General features: G+C 49.5%; 4 protein-coding genes and 1 non-coding gene across 5 annotated transcripts; 1 reads left to right on the top strand and 4 right to left on the bottom strand.

Moving 5' to 3' along the window:
* Positions 1-4,788: 4,788 nt before the first annotated feature.
* Positions 4,789-6,339, bottom strand: LOC120670769 (RING-H2 finger protein ATL13-like). The gene has a single exon (XM_039950914.1). The coding sequence runs from the start codon at positions 6,295-6,297 to the stop codon at positions 5,014-5,016; it is 1,284 nt and encodes a 427-aa protein (XP_039806848.1). The 5' UTR covers positions 6,298-6,339; the 3' UTR covers positions 4,789-5,013.
* A 3,286-nt stretch (positions 6,340-9,625) lies between these two features.
* Positions 9,626-11,461, top strand: LOC120668903 (UDP-glucuronate 4-epimerase 1-like). Its single transcript, XM_039948707.1, has one exon. The coding sequence runs from the start codon at positions 9,941-9,943 to the stop codon at positions 11,261-11,263; it is 1,323 nt and encodes a 440-aa protein (XP_039804641.1). The 5' UTR covers positions 9,626-9,940; the 3' UTR covers positions 11,264-11,461.
* A 124-nt stretch (positions 11,462-11,585) lies between these two features.
* On the bottom strand, positions 11,586-13,413 carry LOC120668904 (trimethylguanosine synthase-like). The gene is made up of 5 exons (XM_039948708.1): positions 12,807-13,413; positions 12,576-12,711; positions 12,270-12,361; positions 11,867-11,990; positions 11,586-11,772 (listed from the first exon to the last, which is right to left on the bottom strand). Exons 1-5 carry the CDS (start codon positions 13,289-13,291, stop codon positions 11,686-11,688), a joined length of 924 nt encoding a protein of 307 aa, XP_039804642.1. The 5' UTR covers positions 13,292-13,413; the 3' UTR covers positions 11,586-11,685.
* A 527-nt stretch (positions 13,414-13,940) lies between these two features.
* Positions 13,941-21,139, bottom strand: LOC120670045 (origin of replication complex subunit 1-like). Its single transcript, XM_039950023.1, has 17 exons — positions 20,351-21,139; positions 19,771-19,906; positions 19,521-19,673; positions 19,285-19,428; positions 19,063-19,214; positions 18,889-18,988; positions 18,674-18,796; positions 18,409-18,570; positions 18,241-18,298; positions 17,985-18,163; positions 17,495-17,603; positions 17,229-17,299; positions 16,899-16,994; positions 15,400-15,476; positions 14,686-14,769; positions 14,432-14,577; positions 13,941-14,324 (listed from the first exon to the last, which is right to left on the bottom strand). The coding sequence occupies exons 1-16, from the start codon at positions 21,049-21,051 to the stop codon at positions 14,514-14,516; spliced, it is 2,409 nt and encodes an 802-aa protein (XP_039805957.1). The 5' UTR covers positions 21,052-21,139; the 3' UTR covers positions 13,941-14,324; positions 14,432-14,513.
* LOC120671719 lies at positions 19,536-19,613 on the bottom strand. Its single transcript, XR_005673810.1, has one exon. It is a non-coding gene; the product is annotated as a small nucleolar RNA snoR28 (small nucleolar RNA).
* Positions 21,140-21,957: the final 818 nt, after the last annotated feature.

The following is a 21,957-nucleotide window of genomic DNA, read 5'->3' as shown; positions in this document are numbered from 1 at the left end:
ACCATTGATGAAATTGTGCAAAAGGTTGAAGCAGCTTATTGGAATTTTCCAGTTGGTCGGTCGAATAGAGTATTCCTCACTCTTCAAGGTTGCTTACGGGAGATACTCAAAGAAAAAGGAGGGAAACACTACCCTGTGCCTCACATGAAGAAGGCGACGTTGGAGAGATTAGGAATACTGCCAAAAACTTTGTCATGTGATCCAACGATTGTTCAAGAAGCAATAGAGTTTCTAGCCTCTGTGTGATCATGTTTAGTCAACTTTGTAATCTCTGAACCTTAATCGATTATGTAAGCTCTGAATTTTGTAATCCCTTAATTTTAATGAACTTATCATTTGCATCTCACTCTGAATTACTCGCATGAAAGCTTACAGTAGTCACACATATCCTTGATGTAACAGTACCATGCATATTGCCGGCGGGGTACAGTTCCATGCATATTGTAAACACGGATGCTAAGATTGTTTCATCAACCTAAAAATGAAATCCTAACATTCTTGAAACATGGATAGCATCTTCTACATTCTCATTTGCCAATACGTCTAAATCATCTTTCATGGTTGCACCTCGGCGGATTGCATCCATTGCAAACGCAGCTTCACGTACGTCGCTTGTGTGGGCACCGAAGTAGGAAGGGATCAAGAGCGGCCCCATTATCCTGAAAGCTTCGTACTTGCAGAAACTTGACATGTACACTTCCAAGGGCAAAGAAGAGAGATGCACGAGAGCTTCCGCTACCTGTTTATCCTCGTCGGAGAGGACCACCTTGTTGCCGTCGGAGCAGCCGTCGGAACGGACGATCTCGCTGCCGTCGTCGGAAAGGACCTCGTTGCCGTTGGAGCGGACGTTCTCGCCGCCGTCGTTGGTGAGGACGACCTCTTTGCCGTCGGAGCGGACGACCTCGCCGTCGTCGTCGGAGAGGACGACCAAGTTGCCGTCGGCGCGGGCGATCTCGCCGCCACCATCGGAGCGGACGACCTCGTTGCCGTTAGCGCGGGCGCCATCACCATCAGAGCGGACGACCTCGCCGCAGCCGTCGTCGGAGAGGACGACCTCCGACGACGACCTTGTTGCCGGCGGCGGGAGCGCTAGCCATGGGAAGAAAACAGAAAGGATCAGGATGGAATGGATGGAGAAAATACAGAGATCGGTCCATTTTTATTCCCGTCGCTGGGCTGCTCAACTTCTGTGAGTTAATTGCTTCTGTGAGTTAATTCGTACGTAACAAATCCTAAGGCTGCACGTCTTATATTAGGAGAAAAACTGAAAATGGTCATGCGCCCTATAAACGGGGAAGGAGGGAGTGGCATGTAAACGGCAATAGCTACAGACAAAGCCACAAAGGTAAGAAAGGTGGGGGTTTCAAATTTGCGGGCGCCCGTGAGTTTCAATCCGTCCGGTCGATTCTCCACACAACAAAGGTTAATATTTTATTTTTTAAATAACTTTTTTGTCGTTTTCTAATAAAAAAAATTTCAGAGAAGAAAAACTTTTGATGACAAAAATTTTGAAGAAAAAACTTTGATGGGAAAAAATTTGAAAGGGAAAGTTTCAAGAAAAATTGAAAACAAATTGAAACAAAAAAACTTCTACATCTAGATCCAAAACTAAAAAAAGTTTGGGAAAAGAGTTGTGTAAAAAAATTTTATCCAAAGTTGAAAAAAGGAAAAAAAAACACGGCTAACCCCGCGGAGTCCGGGGAGAGGTCCCGGGAAGCCTAGCATAGGCGCCGCACCTCCCGGGAAGCCCGCTACCAGCCTGCCACGCCGCCCCTCCAATCGGAGATGTCGGAGCCCGCCGCCATGCCGCTAGCTCGCGGAGTCCCCCCCCCCCCCCCCCCCCCCCGAGTTGGAAGCAAAAAGAAGAAGAGAGAAACGAGAGAAGGGAATGGAGAGAGAGGCTAGTAGGTAGTATCAGGTGGGCATGGGACCTACCACGTCGGTCAGTCGACCGTGAGTTCACCGGCTGCCGGGCGACTGTAAAACCAACATTGGGGCCTTGTTTGGTTCTTGCAGCACGGTAGCACGCACAATTCTCGAAAAAAGAATCTTCAATGCATGGAGTACTAAACGAAGTTTATTTGCAAAACCTTTTCACGGATGGGTGTAACTTTTCGAGACGAATCTAATGACGGTAATTAATCGATGATTGGCTACAGTAATGCTACAGTAACCAACCTCTAATCGTGCAGTCAAAGGCCTCATTAGGTTCGTCTCGCGAAGTAACGCAGGGCTGTGGAGTTAGTTTTACAAATTGACTTTATTTAGTACTCCTAATTATTGGTCAAAATTTTTATGCTACTTGTGCTAGAGCAAACCAAACAGGGCCTGGGTAAAAGGCAGTGCTATAAACAAGCGCTCGGGCGGACCAACGAAGAGCTAATGATGGTCATATGTCCCAACTTATAATTTGAAAAGCAACAATGGTGCAAAATTTTTCACAATGTTTACCTCTTTTCAAGCAAAACACTTTCTATCTCACTATGAAATTTTGCCAATCCGTGCTAAATTCATGTGAAGATGATTAGCAAGCTAGAAGACATTCATCCTGATACGGTGTGCAGTTAAGTTTAGATTGGCAAATATGGCTTGGCCCACTTCACTACCACTAAGATCCAGAAGAGAACAGCTCACGAATGAAACAAAAGCAACATGGGAAGAACAGGATTTGGAATGCTTCTCCAGCTTCTGAGCTTCCACTCACCTTCTCATCACACTAGAACATGACGCGCGCTTTGCGCGCCCTATCTAGAGTTTTCTTATGTAGTTCATGTAAATATGAGTATAGTGCAATTGAAGAAACATTAAAAGAAATGTTTGAAATAGCAAACTTATCATAAGGTCAAATGTAAATATCTTAAGTTCTTAACAACATTTGTATGGCGTTCCATAAAAAAACAACATTTGTATGGCTGCCTATGGTATGTGCAGCCTCTAGGTTCTGTGAAGCCATATATATTACATTTCATGATCATCATTTGTAGCTACTAAATATTTTAGAGCCTGCGTGGATTGAAACAGCATGAAGCGAGTGCTGCGATCCCATATGCTGGGCCCGGTCACAGTTCTCGCTCCTTCATAGCAGGTAAAGGGTTTATTAGCGTGTCCATGTTACCAACAGTTCTAGGTGGATGAGGGAGAAATAAAGTGAGAGAGTATTATGAGCTCTTATGTAAGAGACGTCTCCAGCACGAGAAACAAAGCACAATAGTCGATTTTGGAGCCTAAACTGTCTTTTGCGCACGCATTTCATGAGTTTTCATTTATTTTTATATCTAAAAATTTAAAGTTCTTATGCCCCACAAGGGACAATCTAAAATACAGATTAGTGTAGTATATGTCTCTAAGTGATGTCTCTAGATGACATGGAAGAGGCTTTATTGCCTTTGCTCTTAGCAAAAGCAACTACAAGTGGACTTCCACCTGTCATTTTTCTGTCAGCACAACTCACAAGTCTAGCGGCCGCCTTATTTTTTTTTGCGTGGGAGGCCAGCCAGGGGCGACACTGCAGGACGTAGACTGAGGGAGACAGCTAGGGACGGGCACACTGCTCCTGTTCTCTGACTCTGATAATGAACACAGTGACCAACTGTTCTCTGCTGGTATTTTTTTTTAAAACGTAAGCAGCTAGGAAAGAACACCGTACACACGCCGTACCCGGGAAATGCTCCCGTGCGCGGAGGAGGCATGCCGTACCCGGGAAACGCTCCCGTGCGCGGAGGAGGCAGCCCTCTTTAAGAAACCCGATGCAGATCACACAGCGTTCAGCTCGACAGCACCTAAGGCTGGCCTAAAGATGGCAACGGGTAAAATCCGCGCGGATATCAACTTCATAAACCCGTACCCGCGTGCTAAAATCCGTGCCCGCGCCCGCAACCCGCAACGGGTAGAAAATGATACCCGTACCCGCTATCCGCGGATACCCGCATACCCGCGGGTACACCCGCATACCCGCAAGTTTTAGAAAATCAAGCACACAAGCACATTTTAATAGCATGTAAATATTAATATGCACATCTATATCTCAATATTAATAAATTATAACCTAATAATCAACACGTCAACTCCATTTATTTAAGGAAACAAATAAATTTTAGCAAATAATGAACTAGTCTCATACATAATACATCACAAAAGTCATTATTTGCGGGTTTGCGGATTCGGGTATCAATTTTTCAAACCCGTTTGAAGATATCCGTTGGGTTTAGAGTTGTACCCGCGCCCGTACCCGCGGGCACAAACTCAAACCCGTATCCGCGCCCGTCGGGTTTGGTATCCGCGGGTACGCGGATATTTCGTACCCGTTGCCATCCCTAGGCTGGCCGTCGCAAGTCAACTGTGCCAGCACCACTTGATGCTAATGGCACCAGTGACCCATGGCCCAGTAGGCCACTAAACCCACTTTCTTATTAGGGTTAGGGACATGACGTGTCATTTATCATATGAGGCAGGCCTGCTCTTTGTTTGTCTGCATTCACCAGTTTCTGAAAGAGTTTAATAGAGTGAGACTTGGGAGTTCAGCTGAAACAGAACAAGATGATCAGACAAATTCTCAACTAATATGTCTCCTATATGGTCAGTAAGAAAAACCTTTCTTGATTCGATTATTTCCATCAGGGTACATGAAGCTTCAGAGAACGAGGTTTGCAATTTTTGTTTTCAAATCCATCACTATCTACCTGACAAATCAAAACAAAAAATGGTTCTTTTCCTCATGAGTGGCTTCCAAGTTCCTCCAGATCCGCTGAACTTCTAAAGCAAAACAACGAAGAACTTGTAAAGCAAAACGCAGATAACTCTGCTGAACTTCTAAAGCAAACCCATCAGTTTGTAGCTGGCAAAATCAAACGAATGCAATTCCTGCGACACATTTTCCTCTTTACAGTTTCTTGCTTGCTTTGCAATCACTATAATAAATCTAAGAAACAAATCAAAACAAAACGAGAGAAGAAATCAAACGAGAAAAAGACAATCCTGTGTGTGTGTTCAACCAACGTGCCAACCAAATGCAGATCACGAATGGCTTCCCTGCCTCCCGCCGGCAACCCAGAGCATTGCCGCCCTCGCCAGCGACGGCCGGTCCTCCGCGGGATCTGGCGCGCCATTGTCGCCGCGGCCTCCCGCCGCCTCCACGTCACAGTTCGCCTCGGCCGCGCCACCGCCCACGCGGTGCTTCTTGCAGCCGGCAGCCATGGCCGGCCACCGGAACGACGCCGCGCGCCTCTCCCCGGCCGATTCAGCTGTCCGGCGGCCGTCTTCCTCTCTCCTGGCGGCTGGCACCATCCAGATCTTGGACGTGGAGAAGCTATCCCTGTTCAGGCTCGCAGTGCCGTCGCCGCAGCGCCCGGCGGCGGCCCCCGTCACCGCCGCCTCCCAGCCACCCTTCTTGGAGCCCCCGAAGTCGGACGCCGACAGCGCGTGGCGCCGGCGCGACCTCGAGCTCGCGGGCCCCCTCTTGGGCGTCGCCTTGAGGGCGACGCGAAGCGCGGCGTGCTCGTCCATGACGTACTCGTAGGATCCCATGGACAGGCACCTCCTCTGTCCGAGACTTCCCCTGCCTGTGCCATTGCTACTTCCTGTGCCATCGACGGCGAGGTCCCTGGCACTGACATTGCCGTCCACGCACCTTAGCTTGCCAAGCTTCACCTCGACGATCTCCTCTGCATCTTTCGGTGCATCCTCGCTGTCTCGATCTCCCGGATCGCCGCCGCCTCTGGAGACCGTCTCGTGAAGGTCCTCGGACTCGGGCACGAGGAGTGCCGGGCTGCCTCCCGGCGAGTACTCGGCGTCGGCGAGGATGCTGCCCCGGCAGAGCGGGCACGTGGAGTGCGCCAGCAGCCAGGCGTCGATGCAGGGCACGTGGAACGCGTGCCCGCACGTCGGCAGCAGCCGGAGCTTGTCGTCCGCGGCGAACTCGCAGAGGCAGACCGCGCAGTCGAACGGGTCCTTGCCCTCGCGGCGGGCGGCGACGGCGCCGTAGGCGAAGACGGGCAGCGCGTCGATGAAGGCCTGGTCGACGCCCGCGTCGTGGAGGTGGAACAGCTGCTGCAGCTGGCCCTGGAACGCCGTGGGGCTGCCGTCGCCGACCGCCGCCGCGTCGCCGACCCGGCGCCGGCGCCGGCGCGCCCGCCGCAGGCGCAGGAGGTTCTGCACCAGCAGGTTGAGCAGGCCGATGATGAAGAAGACCATCGCGAGGATCGCGACGAGGAGCACCACCCCCGGGCTCAGCTTCCGCTCGACGGTGCTCGCCGCCGACGGACCGGCATCCGGCGGTGGAGGCGCAGGAGCTGCGTCCATTCCCGCGGCCGCTGCAATTGCCAACCCCGTCGCCGCGGCAACAACGGCGGCGGCGGCGGTGGACGAGGAGAAGAACGTGGCGTGCTTTATGGGGGACGAGACCGGGACGGCGGTGGTGGAGTGCTAGTGGGTGCTCTCGCGGACTTTGTTTGGGGGAGGGTTGGTGACGGACACCGTCACGCCGACGGTGATGCAAGAGGGGAGGAACAGAGTGGCAGAGCGGTGGCGGGCCTGATGGTCAGAGGGTTTGGGATCCAAGGACCTGCTGTTAGTGGAAGCCTGCAGCCAGAATGCAGAAAGTAGCCGCAGCCTGCAGGCAGAACTCGCAGCTGCGTGTCCTGAACTCCTGATGATTGTGCGTGGCTGCAGTCAGACCGTCCACAGTGGAAGGAGGGAATGAAGGAGCAAATATATTGTTTGGCACTATAGATGCATTGTTTGGCACTGTAGACAGAGAGGGCGTGGGAAACGAGGAGGGATGAAATTTGCTCTTGCTCCCTCCGGTGTGGTCAGCCTCAGGCTCGGTTGTCCGTTAGTCAGTCCGTCCCCTCCTGTAAAGCTGTTCAGAATGGAGCACTATGCCAAGCAGTGATCGGGCACAAGAGACACCGGTCGTGCTCGTACCAGAAGACGAACTGTTGGGGGCGTCATTGGCCTGGCCCTCCAGATCGCCGGCTAAGCTGGAGTGCTGCTGATGCTAGCAGAATGCAGTGACCCGCCAGTGGTAGAATGGAAATTTAGGCCGTGTTTGGTTAGGCCCTGAGAGAATTTTCATGTAAACTTTTTGGCTCTTTGATAACTAATTAGAGATATTAGATGAAGTCTAATTATGAAACAATCTTCATAATCATGGTACTGTAGTTAATGAGGTCTTTGACCGTATGATTAGAGGATGATTTGGGGGTGGTTACTGTAGCATCACTGTAGCCAATTATGGTGTAACTTGGCTCGTTAGATTCGTTTCGAAAAGTTACACCCATCCATGAAAAAATTTCGCAAATAAACTTCGTTTAGTACTCCATGCGTGCGTTCGTGTTTTTGCGGGAATTTTTACCAAACACGGCATTATGGGAGTTTATTTTCCTCCTCGTCTTTCTCCCTTCTTTCTTTTTTCTTCTTCCTCTTCCTCCTTTTCTTCTTCCACTTCTTCATTCGTAGTCGAAAATTGTAGATGGGACGCATTGGAGGAGGTTCTATGGACCATGGGCTGCATGGGGTAGGGGAGCTGGAGTCCCCAGCACTCCCTAGCTGTGCCACTGGCTTTGGCCATGCCCTTTTTTTTGTGCCGCTCTAGGGGCCGCTTCATTACCGCTGGCGACGGGTTCTGATAGCCCATCGCGCCGCCGCCACGCGTTGCGCTGTCTCTGTAGTCTATGCCACCATCTTTTCTCTCCTCCAGGAAGGAACTATCTTTTGGAGTTACAAAAAGCACAAGACAGTTGCTAGATCCTCCACCGATGCTAAGGGCTCCTATTTGGCTTGTGGAAGCTATATAGGAGCTATGTTTTGAGCTCTAAATTTTAGCTTATGACCATCTCTTTCTTCCTCTTCAGCTTCTTTTTCCTAGCCTCTCATCCCATCATTCTCCACCCTGGCCGGTGGCTCCTGCCTCGCCCACCCACCACCCATCCACCACGTTCCTCCATCTTCCATCCCCCCTCTCCTTGCCCCTGCCACTGCCCATTGTCAGGCTTCGGGCAGCTGGCTACGCTACCGTACCGCCTCAGCTCCGCCGCCCTGCCTCCACCACCGACCTTCCCCTCTAAGGTCGATGGCCATTGGAGCCTCAAAAACCCGAAATCCTAACCTCCTCGGCCGTCGCCAGCCTCGACCACCACCTGCGGCCGATGGCGATAACGCTACCGAGCCGTTCCGTCCACCGCACACCTCTTCATATGGCTCCCACCCCGCCGAGCTTGCCTTCTTGCCGGCACATTGCAGTAGTGCAAGAGGGAGCCCTGTAAGAAACGGGTTGCTCGAAGCTAGATAGGTTTGCCGGGCTGGCGGTGGGCTCAGCCGTAGCCCGCCGCCACACGTGGGCCGTGACTTTCATTGTCGAGAAGGCCCATTGTGTGGCCCATAGCTAGATTTTGTTCGGCCCGGCGGGATAAACAATTAACTATTGGCCTCCTCCTGCGACAGACAGCCCGCCAAGCCCATACAACCCCGTGCGCATAGAAACTGCATCTCTCTCCTTTTTCAGAATTTTTTCTACTCTTTCGTTTGGGAGCTTCACAAGGAGGGGAAACACGCCCAGTTTGGCCTGTCTCCTACCTGCCGCTGAACCTCGTGGATCTGTTCGCATGCTGCCACTCTCGGCTGGCCATCCAAATCGGTAGAATCTTCACCAAAATCCCTGAACCTTCCGGACCTGTTCGCACGCCTACCAGACCATGTGCAGACCCCCCGCCATGATTGGCAATGTCAGTTAGTTGGCCTTGGCCAGAGCCAGAGGCTAGGCTAACATGGATGCAGGGACGATCCTGGTCCACCACAGGAACTGCCACCACGCACGTTTTCCTCAGTTCAGTGTCACAAAACTACCAACAGAAAAGCACATGAGAAGAAATGCCAGGTGCCTGCTCATCAACAAAAGGGAGGGCCACCTAGTGGTAGGCAGTTGGAGACCCTTAGCATACATGTCATGACCAATGGCTTGCTCTGGGGAAATGACGGCAGCACATACACACAGCAGCAGCAGCAACAGGGCTGAAAAGGCTCGGGAATGGCGGCAGCAATGATGTTACGAGGATGCAAGAATCGTGCGCGCTTTGGTTTCTGTTACGTTGCTGCTGGGCCTTGCAAGGGAAAACTGGCGTCATGAGTCATGACCGTGACCTTGCATTGGACACGTAAGAGTATCAAGTGACAAACTAAGGGAGCTAAAGTTTGTTTTTTTCCATTTATTTGAATGGTAGTAATCTGTGCACTATAGTGTGTGTATATGTAGTGTAGCTTATTAGGGGGGATGTTCTTTTTATATTAACTCCCTTTTGACTGTTTGCATCTATCCTTTTTTTGTGACTTTTTGCAGATATTTATGAAGATATATGCATGCGATATATAATTTATGAACTTTTGACAATTTTTGAAGTGTACAAGCCCTGTGAATGGGTAGAGAACGAGACGAGGCAGAAGCTCTAGCGGGCCCCATGACCACGCCACTTTCAATTTCAAGTAAGCCTGCTCGAGTTCCCGTCAACCGCCATTACCGGGAGGTGGGAAGGACGCTTCCTCCACGGCGACCGAGCATAGAAGAGGAGGCGAACCCTCGCTCCGTGTCTTCAACCTCCAGTGGCTAAAAATAAACGGGGCTAAATTACAGGGACCTCCATCAACATCGCCGAGCCCTGGAAGCATGCACAGCACGACGTACTCCAATGGCTATTTATGACACCTCCCCTTCTCTCTCGTCCCCTCCTTAGCGCGCGCCGGCACCGCCATTTCCGAGCAAGTTCCGCAAGAGGGAGCGCGATCGAGGAGGGGCGTGGTTACATAGAGGAGACGCGCGTCGTCGAATCAGAGGTTTGATATCTTGGCGCGAGGAAGGAAGAGAGAGAGCGAGAGAGATCGAGAGGGAGCAGGAGGTCCGGTCGGCGGCGGCCGGTGGAGGAGCCGCGCTGCCCGGTCGCATGCGAGGAGGATGCGGGTGCTGGAGGAGGACCTGTACCCGTCGACGCCGGGGAAGGTGAAGGTGGAGCGGGCGGGGGCGATGAGCCGGCACGTCCACCGCTGCTTCGCGTCCACGGGGACCATGTTCCTGTGGGCGCTCTTCCTGGTGGCCATGACGGCCACGTACCTGAGCGTCCACTCCTTCGTGGACACCTCGTCGCGCTACTTCGCCGCGTCGTGGGGCGGCCTGCACTGGGAGCGGCAGATCCGGGCGTCGGCGTCGCCGCGGCGGCCGCCGGGGTCCGCCGAGGGCGCCGGGCTGTCCGTGCTGGTGACGGGCGCGGCCGGGTTCGTGGGCACGCACTGCGCGCTGGCCCTGCGCAGGCGCGGCGACGGCGTCGTCGGCATCGACAACTTCAACTCCTACTACGACCCGTCGCTCAAGAAGGCCCGCCGCGCGCTGCTGGGCTCCCACGGCGTCTTCGTCGTCGAGGGCGACATCAACGACGGCCGCCTCCTGGCGAAGCTCTTCGACGTCGTGCCCTTCACCCACGTGCTCCACCTCGCCGCGCAGGCCGGGGTGCGCTACGCCATGGAGAACCCGGCGTCGTACGTGCACTCCAACGTCGCGGGGCTCGTCTCCCTCCTCGAGGCCTGCAAGGACGCCGACCCGCAGCCGGCCATCGTCTGGGCGTCCTCCTCCTCCGTCTACGGCCTCAACGACCGCGTCCCCTTCTCGGAGGCGCACCGCACCGACCAGCCGGCGTCGCTCTACGCCGCCACCAAGAAGGCCGGCGAGGAGATCACCCACACGTACAACCACATCTACGGCCTCTCCGTCACGGGGCTCCGCTTCTTCACCGTGTACGGGCCATGGGGCCGCCCCGACATGGCCTACTTCTCCTTCACCCGGAACATCCTCCAGGGGAAGCCCATCACGGTGTACCAGGGCAGAGACCACGTCGACCTCGCCCGGGACTTCACCTACATCGACGACATCGTGCGCGGCTGCCTGGCGTCGCTGGACACGGCGGGCCGGAGCACCGGCACCGGCGGCAAGAAGCGCGGCCCGGCGCCGTACAGGATCTTCAACCTCGGGAACACGTCGCCGGTGACGGTGCCCACGCTGGTGTCCATCCTGGAGAGGTACCTGCGGGTGAAGGCGAAGAAGAACGTGATCGAGATGCCCGGCAATGGCGACGTGCCGTACACGCACGCCAACATCAGCCTGGCCCGGGAGGAGCTCGGGTACAAGCCGACGACGAGCCTGGAGATGGGGTTGAAGAAGTTCGTGAGGTGGTACCTCTCCTACTACGGATACAACCGGGGAACGCATACCTTCAGGAACTCATGATGAGTAAATACTCCATGATTCTGCCTGGGTCTTCCACACTCTGATCAGAGACTGACATTCTTTTGGTTCTGGGGAAGAATTCTGTAGTTCTTGGCCAGGAGAGGAGGGAACAGCGATAGAGCGATGAAATGGAGGGGTGGATCCTCTTCATTCTGTATTTTCTTCTGTAAATTGTACCACTTATAGATCAATTATAGATTTACCTCTTCTCAAAACTGGAAGGTGGATGTTGGTATATAGTGCGATTTTACAGGTGCGGGCACGGTTCAGGTTCAGATCAACGTGTGGGATACGGTGTTTCCACATAAATTTTGCTGAAAACTCCCGGTTCTAATTTTGACTTAAAAAAAGTCTGCATAGCCCCTTTTCTTTTGCGCAGAGATCCTACAGAACTAATCAGCGGGTTGTTCGTCATCCCAATTTCAGCAATGATCGCTTGGAAGTCTTGCTGTTCTTCCGAAATAGGCGGTGATTCCTTTTAGTCTGTGGTGTATGTAGTTCTCTTCACTCTGTAATGACCAGAGTTCACAGGATCATGGAGTTACACTACACTAGTCCCCCACAGAAAGCTCGAATCTAAAAAAGAGCAGTAACATACCATACCTCGAAATCCAATGCTGGAGAAGACAACCAGGAAAGCTCCTCTACTTGGCTGATGTCGACCGTCCTTGGCAGGAACATGATGACATTAGGAGCTATTTTCTGGGCAGCTTGGAATGTTGTGTACCTGCACGCAAAGATGTAATGTCAAGACCCAAGTGTTGATGAGCTCTTGAATGTCAAGTTTTCATCCTAATGTACTAGTGAAAACATGTCAGCAATTACTCGGAACCAACGTAAAATTTCTGGTTCACTTGGAACTCTCAGAGGAAAGTTTGATACTCATAGTTAGAGAATTGCAGAGCTACACTTGTATAGCTGCCAATAACTTGTCAGGATAAAATGTCAGTGGATGCTACAGCTGTTCTTTCAGTAGGGAGGAAAGCAGAATCAATGAATGCCATACCCGTCTTTTGGCTTCAGCATATCAAGGGTGTAAACTGGAGCATGGATGTATGATGGCCCTCCCCAGGGTGGTGAAAGGAACACCAAATCAGCCTGGTGCCATACAAGTTATCAATCAGGAAACAATTTAACAGCTGAAGTTACTGCGCATTCTTCTTTACAGTGACAGAGTATGGCATGGTGCAGATATTATGATATGAGGTTTAGGAATCACAAGCTCAAAGCTCGAATGCTGTTCAGAGCTTTGGCAAACTCTCATGATTTTCAAAACTGAATTCTCCCTGCGCTACTGAATGACTAGACATACCTTGAGGAAAGGTGCGAGGCGGAAGAAGTCGCCGACGACGAACTGGATCCTGTCCTCGACGCCGTAGACCCTCGCGTTGTGCGCCGCCAGCTCCACCTTGCGGGGGTCGATCTCCACGGCGACCACGAAGCAACCCCTACAGCAGGAGACGCGGCGGTGCCCGAGTTAGTTGCTGCAGCACGAAGAGAAAATGGATGGAGGCCGGCGCGGGGGAGATGAGGCGGCGCGTGCCTGGCGGCGAACTGGATGGAGTTGGCGCCGCACCCGGCGAACGCGTCGACGACGAGGTCGCCGGGTGCGGCTCGGGCGGCCTGAGACGCCGCGATGGCCTCCGGGGTGGCGGAGTACCAGCCCTCGCCGTCCATGCGCACGCCGCGGTCGTACAGGGAGAAGAGGCTGTGGCGGTGCGCCCAGTACTTCCCCGCCACCACGGCCGCGTCGGCGGCGGCATCGGGGTCCCGCGGTCCATCGGGCTCCGCCGCCCCGACGGCCCTCTCCTTCGGCTCCGCCGGTCTCGCTACCCTGCGATTGTGGGTGGGCCTGGCCGTTCGGCGGTGGCGGCGGGCGGTTTTCGTGGTAGTGGCGCCGAGGAGGCGGAGGAAGCGGTGCGTGGTCCTGTGGTGGAGGAACGGGAGCGCGCGGGCTCGGCGGCCGGGGCGTGGAGGCGCGGCGTTTGTTTTCGCCATCTTTGGTTGGTTGGTTCGTCCTCCGTCCATAATCGGAGTCTTGCCGTCTCGGGGCGGAAGGCGACGAGTCCAAAAATGAATTTGGAGGGTCACCACTCACCGCAGAATCTATTCATCGTGCGCGTGATTTTTCGCCGTGTCGCAGAAGCGCTCGCCCCTCCCCTGTTCTTCTACCTCGCGACAGGGGAGGGGGCTCTGCCCCAGCGAGCAAGGGGGAGGGAGCGGGAATGGGTGGTAGGTGGGCGGAGCGGCCGCCGGCGAGGTCACCGGCGGCCGGGGTGGTGGCGAGAGGCGGCGGAGCTTTAGGGTTTCGGGTTGCTGGGGGCTGGGGCTGGCTCCATGGTTGCCGGACTTAGAGTAGAGGGCCGGGGGCAGCGGCGGCCCGGCGGCGGCGGCAGGCCGGCCGGGCAGGACTTCCGATGGGCGGAGGCCGGCAACGGGGGCGAGAGAAGGCTGTAGCGGTGGTGAATCGACGGCACAACGGCGAGATTGGTTAGCATGATGGTGGTGGAGGGCGGTGGCGGAGGTGGCGGCCTCCGCCGGAGCCGGGGAGGTGGTCGACGGCGGGGGCGGCCGGGGGTGCTCACCTCTGCGATGGGTTGGTCTAATCTCGCATAGTGCGAGGAATACACCCCCCCCCTACCACCCGTTTTCAGAAAGAGTGGGGGAAGTAAAGCCAGTCTCACAAAGTGTACAGTTCCATACTAGAGTTATGAAAATCACATTGTTTGTATTCAACAGGGAGGGTAAATACCTGATGTCTCAAATGTTCTTTTCTTAAAATTATGAATCGCAGAAACGATCTTACAAGCAACGAATTCCATAGTTCTAAGCAGTGGAGCCACACATGAGGCGATTCAGTGTGCCAAGGAAACAACATCATACTTTGAGTGCGACGAAAATCCAGACGTACTAGCTGCTTCGCGCATTGCAGGTTACAATCCTGGTGTGCAACGGAGGAAAAATGTTTGTGACGCTTTCGGCGCGGTGCAGCTCGTCCATAATCGGTTACATTATATTGCAGATCAGAGGATTCTCCATGTATCTGTATAGCTTCAAGGTTCTGCAAAAAATGTGGCGTAGCTTAGCAAGGCCGAGACATCAAAACAAAGGGCAGTAGGCCACCCAACAAACATTGGTGGTGCAAGAAATAGGGGCACGCGAACTTACTGAGGGATGAAGTGGCAAGTGCCGTTAACTCCCCTAGAGAACAGAATAGAATGCTAGGAATACGACCACTGCAGTATGAGCTTCACAAGTACTTGGACAACCAAGGAAGATCGGGGGATTCCTTGAGGGCAAAGGTTACATCATCACTGCCGACCAAGAAAATGAAGTATTAGATCATGCGAGATGAAAGGCTCAAACCGATATTCGCTTTTGTTTTTGAATTGGAAGTTCTGGATGCAGTTCCATGAGCTCACCTTGGGTAGTTTAGCTGCACCTTCTGCAACTTGTGCTTACTACCTTCTTCACAGAGGATGATCTTGCTTTCACCAAACTTGCAGCTGCAAGTGGAATATGTAAAATTTATTGATATAGATCACCAAATCAAATAAAAGGAAGTGCAAATAAAAGTTAGAAGAATTCAAAATTGTATGGAAACTTAGATGTTTATATCTCGCTACAATAGACAAAAATGCCACAAATGAAGATAATGTCCAAGAAGAATAAAGCATGTGCACAAATAATTCCCAGCTAACTAAGAGCAACAACTGCACCAAGTGTAAAAAAATGAGCTACCTGAACCAATTTTAACCACCTTGAATCATGGTTCAACTTTTTTTAAAAAAAAAAGATCCACAAAAAAATTAGCACACAAGAGACACAAGGATACAAGAAAAGCAGAACCCGAAAGACTGAACTTTTCACTTCAGTTTGCGTCCAAGCATGCACTAGTCCATATATTGTCTTTACATGTAACAAGAAAACCATAATGAAATGGCATCGCAGTGTGCTAAACATACTCAAGTTGGAAATTGGAACAAGGACATTCCAATGCAACTACATTTGCAAGGGCACACAGAAGCAAAGGCAACAAACAACATCACTAAATACATAATACATGATGGTATGTGTACATAACTCACGGAGTCAATTGTATGCAGAAAATACTTTTACACATTACAATAGCATACCAGATTTTCATGAGAGTGTCATATCCAGGCAAGAATTCTCTATTAGCGTGGCACCAGGAGAGAACTGTTGTTGCTAACTGCAGAAAAGGAAAAAAAAAGATTTTCTTCTTCAGAAGCACGCATACTAAAACATCATTATGTGCATGTCCCCAGACAGGAATGACATCAAAGGAGCGGCATTGTTAATATCCTGCCACTATGAAACTTCCAAAGTAAGCATGAAACAGTTCATCTCATGCTTCAGTTCACATGGACAAAGGCAATACAGGTATGGTGATATACTGATACAAGGAAACAAGGATACATCAAGTGTACACATATTTTCCTATATCTTGGAACAAAACAGTAGTATGGTTATAGTCGATCTTTTAGCTCCTTATCGATGTGGACACAAAATCGGACTATTTTTTTTGGGGGGGGGGGGGGGGGGGGGCAGGAGTAGGTAAAACAGTACTCATCATGGAATTAATCAATAACATTGCTAAAGCTTATGGAGGCGTATCCGTATTTGGTGGAGTAGGGGACTCGTTAAGGAAATGATCTTTATATGGAAATGAAGGAATCTGGAGTAATTAAAGAAAAAAAAATTGAGGAATCAAAAGTAGCTCTAGTCTATGGCCAAATGAATGAACCATCGGGAGCTCGTATGAGAGTTGGTTTAACTGCCCTAACTATGGCAGAATATTTCCGAGATGTTAATATGCAAGACGTGCTTTTATTCATCGATAATATCTTTCATTTTGTTCAAGCGGGATCGGAAGTATCCGCCTTATTAGGGAGAATGCCCTCCGCAGTGGGTTATCAACCTACCCTTAGTGCAGAAATGGGTTTGGAGTAGAGCTAGTGATGGTATCAGAGTGAACTTCACTTGGGAATGTTGAATGAAAGGTATCAAGGGGTCATAGATACTAATACTGCATGGGTGAGTATCAGAGTAACATAATTGTGCAGTCACAACAGTTCCATCCAGCTTAAAGATTAGCAGACTAGCTGGGGAACATAAAAGAGGGGAAAACCAGAAAAAAAAAGTTATTGGTAACTGCAGACTGGGCGACTGGAGATTGCCTAAACAATTCAACAAGGGATTCTGAAGCTTGAATAAATTATCAAATTCTCATAATAGAATGGGTGGAATAGTTTAGTCATCAGAGAAAAAAATGACAGCAAAGCAAAGATAACACTAAATGAACTCAATCATAGATGGCACTTCTATGGTCAGTATACCCTATTACCCTGCTGACAGCATGGGGCTGAAACAGCCACAGAAGGGGTCGTGCCACACAACTGGCCTGGCAAATTAACATACAAGGTAAGAATCTTCATCCTAAGTATTGGATTCGAGACAAGACCGTGGCGCATAGGCACCAAGGCCTAAAGAACCAGCCATGCATACAGCCTGACACCTGGGCTTAACCTTAACCAGGTAAATTTTTGTTTGCACCCAAAATATTAAAAACTAACATAGGAAATAAAAGAACACCAAAACAAAATGCACTCACCTTATCAAAAGTTACTTCACCTAGTCCACTTTTGTACAATTCATGGACCATAGCAACCAAAATAACTTTTCCAAACTTTGGGCAGTTCTTCATCACCTGTAACGAGATGAAAATGTTGCAAAGTTACCAATGTTCAAGAAAACACTAGGCGCTAGCCTACTGACTAGCGCCTAGGAAGGTTAAGCGTAGACGTTAGGCCTCTGTTTAGCATTTAATCTCAATTAAACGATGTTTAATAATGTTTTTTTGAACCTTGAAAGTTACAAACAATGTCAGTTTGACTGTGGTTATTGATCTGGCTCATGTAAGAGGCAACTATTGTCCACTTACTTGAATATGTGGTGCCTGAAAGACTTCCTGAATAGCAGCTTCTATATCACGCATGCAAACAACACCATCTCCTACAAGTATGGGGATCCATGTTTAATGGGCTATATACAAACTCAGAATTGAGTCTAAACAATAATGATGAGGTCATAAAACTGTAGCGAAGGGTGGATTTGTATTGGTGATCAAGGTTTATGTAAGCATAAAGAAAGAAAAATCCAATGTAAACACTTTTGGTGACTAGATCCCCATACATATGTGCATAGTACCTTTATTTGCAGAAGTCTGTCCAGACTGTTTGATACGGTAGTCTGCGAACTCTGCTGCCCGTCTGCAAATTTCTAAAGCTCGCCTAGCATCACCTGACATGGCAGCTACCTGCATGCAAAGGAAACATAATCAAATGAACGAAAATCAATGCCAAAATTACATTAGAAAATGGCTTAATTCACAGAGAAGTTAATTAGTGGGGTATATGAGTTGCTAGCCATTTTAAATTATTTGTTTGCACCACTTCAATATTTATTTTCAGACTTCGCAAGATGACCTCTTTTTTTGTACTACTATTTGACTTTTATGCCCCATACACCTATCATGGCTTCAGCTATGATCTACCATAACATGAACTTATCACTTCATGTGTTGCTGGCACACTTGCTGCCTCTTAGCCTCTGATTTGGTGGAATGATGGACAGAGTAACAGTGGCGGATGAAACGGCATGACAAAAAATATGTAAACATGGTATTGCAGGGGCAAACCTTTCTAGAAGCAAATTCAATAGCCTGTTCCTCAAAGGCATCAATACCCTTCAGACGACTAGTTATAATTTCCTGCAACTGCCGAAAATTGTATGGGCCAAAACACAGTCGTTGGATACCCATCCGACTAGATATACGAGGCAATAACTTTTCAGGGAGATCCATTGTGTTTGCTATACCTGCGTTCATTAACAAAATAACCAAGGGTAAATAAAAGGTAAGGCAAAAATCAAAGATAAAAATAAAGAATGGTCACCTATAACAACTAGGTTGGAATTTGGTTTGGTGGGCCAATCAAGAATGTTATAGAGAACCTGATAAAATATAGTCAACAGTCAAATAATGGGGGGAAATGGAAAATGGAAATACCATTAATAAAACCTACAAAACAAAATAAGCTACTAGGTTTGTTTTGAATTATTACCGACTGGTTTCTTGTCAAAAGAAGATCAAGCTCATCAATGAGTAAAATAATTGGCTGGTTTGCTTGCTTTCCAATTTTCGAAACACCTGAAAAATGCTCTGTTAAATAGTGAAGAGCCTTTTTCCACCCAACCCTATGCCCACTCAACTGTTCATATATAACCTGCATATTTTCAACAATATACCCATTACAATTGTTTCCTGAGGGTTGCTGCCAGCTACAGTTGAGTAGGGCATATTTATCATTAGGTAATCAGCAGAAGTACCTTGTAGATATTCTCAGGAGAAGCTAATTTAAGGCCATTAATTTCTATAAAACAATATGGATTCAGAGTTCCGGAATTAAATTCAGATCTCAGCCTCCTCATAACAGCAAGTACACTCATTGTCTGTAGGTAGACAAAACAGAAGATAAGGTTTAATGTTTAGCCACAGAAGATAAGATGAAACCATAAAAGCAGGAAAAAAAAAGGCTTCTTACCTTGCCAGTACCAGGTACACCATGGATATAAAGGCAGCGTCCTAGACATTGGTCATTACAAATTGCATCCTTCACAAATGTAGATATCTCCTCCATTTCTCTGAAACGAGACTTAAGCTGAGTAGAAGTTTTGTAAGAAGCATAAGAAACATCCAACAAGATGAAAAAACATACTTATCCCTGCAAGGCAATGACTTAGGAAGAGTTGCCAGTAACAGGGTTGCTTTCGCCTTCTCCAGCTCAGTCTTTTGGTGGCACCGAACATGCTCAGGAATTTTACGTATCCCAATTTTTTGTAGGCCATATGTCCTACCCTTCCTTGAATTCTGAGTAAATATTCCGTTTAAATAAAACAATATAAAATAGCAGATGAAGGGAGAAAAGAATGACTATTACCGCCGCCAACTCATGTGATTGATTCCTTCTGGCAGAGAAACATGATTTAGGTTCTTCCTCCTCATCATATTCTGAATCTTCATCTGTATCACTGTTATAATCGTTACCAGCAATGTAAGGCTCATCATTGGGATCTTCCCTTGTCTACAAGAAATGAACAGGAAGAACGATCACTTGGTAAATTTCAACGGTGCCCAAGCCCCTAAGAAGATAATTTTGAGTTTATGTGCGTCTACCTCAGGCTCATCGTCAATGTCAGCCAAACGCTTAAAATTATGCCAGTGTATATCATACTCATATTCACAATAAAATACATCATCCCCTCCATCGTTGGCATCCCTGAAGTCTTTGGGGCACATTACAGAACAATGTCTAAGGATTGTTTCCATCTGCACAAGTCATAGGAATAAAGAACTTTAAACTACAAATGAACAGGCATAAAAAATTGTGAACAAGCCAACTACATAGAGAGAAGAGCATGATCACCTCAATGTCACCAAGATCATTGGTATGGTACAGTTCTCTCCGCAAATTATGTGGCTGCCTTCCTGCTGCAGTCTCTTCAGGGATAATGTACCACCTTACCTTCGCCCGGAATGTGCCATCTGGCTCCCTCCATAAACTGTTGCAGACAAAAGCATTGTTACGTAAACCCACAGACAATGCACAGAACAAGAAGAATCATTACAATAAGAATAAGAAGCATATCTGGAGATATATTCAGGTACTTCTACCATGACAGATCGTATTTGTAACCCTTTTTTACTTTAGGAAAAAGCGGTGGACCAGGCACACAGCAGTATATAGAACAATAAAGCCTCTCAGAAAACCAATATTACCACTAAAAACATTAAAAACTAAAAGTGACTGTATGCATCACTCAGTGTAAAACACATAAATCATGAATAGGGGGAAAATGCTGCACGGTCTATCCAAACACAGCACCAATTCACCACCTCATTTCCAAATCACAGTATCACCAACTATAGTCAATACAAATGTCTCCAGGAAAACAAAATACTAGGCCAATTTCCAGAGCTGTATGGCAAACCAAAACCTCACTGACCTCTCGATGCGCGCAGCCCACAAATCACTGGAGAGGAGTTTCTCCTTGGCAGTTCTCACGATGCGCTTCCCCTTAGGAGGCCTGGGCCGCTCGACTGCCTTGCCAGCGCGCTCAGCCTCGCAGTACGGGCACGCCCAATCCCCTTCGGGCACTCGGCGCAGCGGCGGGCGCACGCACCGCAGGTGGAACCCGCCGAGGCATTCGTCGCATTCCACCATCACCCCGCCTCCGGCGCGGAAGCACACGCGGCACTCCTCCTCTGGGTCCTCCGCGTCCGACTCCGCATCCTCCCGACGCTTCACGTACACGTCGTCCCCGACCTCGAACTCCCCGCCGTCGTACACCACCTTCCGGTAGTACGCTCTCTTTCTCGGCTGCCGCCGCTGCCGCTTGGGCTCGCGCTGGGCAGGGGTTTTGGGCGACGGCGCGGCGCGCTTGCCCCTGGCGACGGGGGTCGGCGTAGCCTTCACGGGCACCTCTGGAGCTGCCTTCGTGGGAGTTTCGAGGAGGCGGCGGGAGCGTCGGATGGTGGATGGGTTCGCCGGGGACACCGGCGCCGGCGTGGTCGCCGATTTGGACTTCCGCTTGGGCGTGGGCCTGCACGGAGTGCAGAGGTCCATCTGAGGCTCGGTGGAGGCGGCGATTGGCTTCGCCAGCGAGGATCTGAGCTTGGATTTGGAGGGGCTGGCGGAGAGATCCATCTCCGGGCTCTCGCCGGAGACGGCGAGGGAAGAAAGGAGGCGGAGGAAAGGGAGGAGTGTGGATTTGAAATGGAGGGGACTGACGGATGCGGACGGCGTTAGGGTTTGGGCGGTTTGGCGCCCATTCGCACGGCAGTTGTGGTACTTTTGCAATTTAGTCCATTGATTATGGTAATTTGGTCGTCTTGGCCTGAGATTTCCATGTCCCTTCATTTTGATATTCCATCTTATAACGTACTCCCTCCGTTCCAAAATGTGGATCGTTTTGACTTTTCTAGATTTATATATTTTACTATATATCTAGACATATATTATATATATATGCATAGTAAACACTATGAATCTAAAAAAATCAAAACGACCTACATTTTGGAACAGAGTGAATATTTTATCGAGAGAGAGAAAAAACATACCCTACACAATTTTATTGAAAAAAGAAGACATACACCAAGCGGATTCCCTCAATTTTTGCCAACATGGAGCCCATAATGCAATCTTTTATCTATGTTAGATACTCTTAACAAGTACAAACTAACAAATCTAAGCTTCCATAAAAGCACAAGTAAAATAAATGGCCGTTTGTGGTTTGATTAAACCTTTTTTTGGTAGTGGACTAAACTCTAAAATACATTTTTAACACCATGATATTGTTAAGCGATAGGTCGCATGTCATATCCCTTTGTTCGTGCTTCTCACCAACGTGCCATTTTTTACGTGCAATTGTTATGTTTTATGCGGGAGTTTTGGCGTTGATATTCATAATTTAAGAGAAGGGCTAGTTTGTTTAGCGCATGTCACGGTTCTGTCCGTGTCCGGAAACAAAACTCAAGCATAGACACAAATCATCGTCGCCCTAGCAATGCCATATCAGCAAGAAAATGCACCGGAGAAATGGCATGGGTCTAT

Source organism: Panicum virgatum, chromosome 4N, assembly GCF_016808335.1.
Source record: "Panicum virgatum strain AP13 chromosome 4N, P.virgatum_v5, whole genome shotgun sequence".
Taxonomy (NCBI): domain Eukaryota; kingdom Viridiplantae; phylum Streptophyta; class Magnoliopsida; order Poales; family Poaceae; genus Panicum; species Panicum virgatum.
The sequence above is the reverse complement of the archived record's forward strand: the minus strand, read 5'-3'. Positions and strand labels throughout refer to the sequence as shown.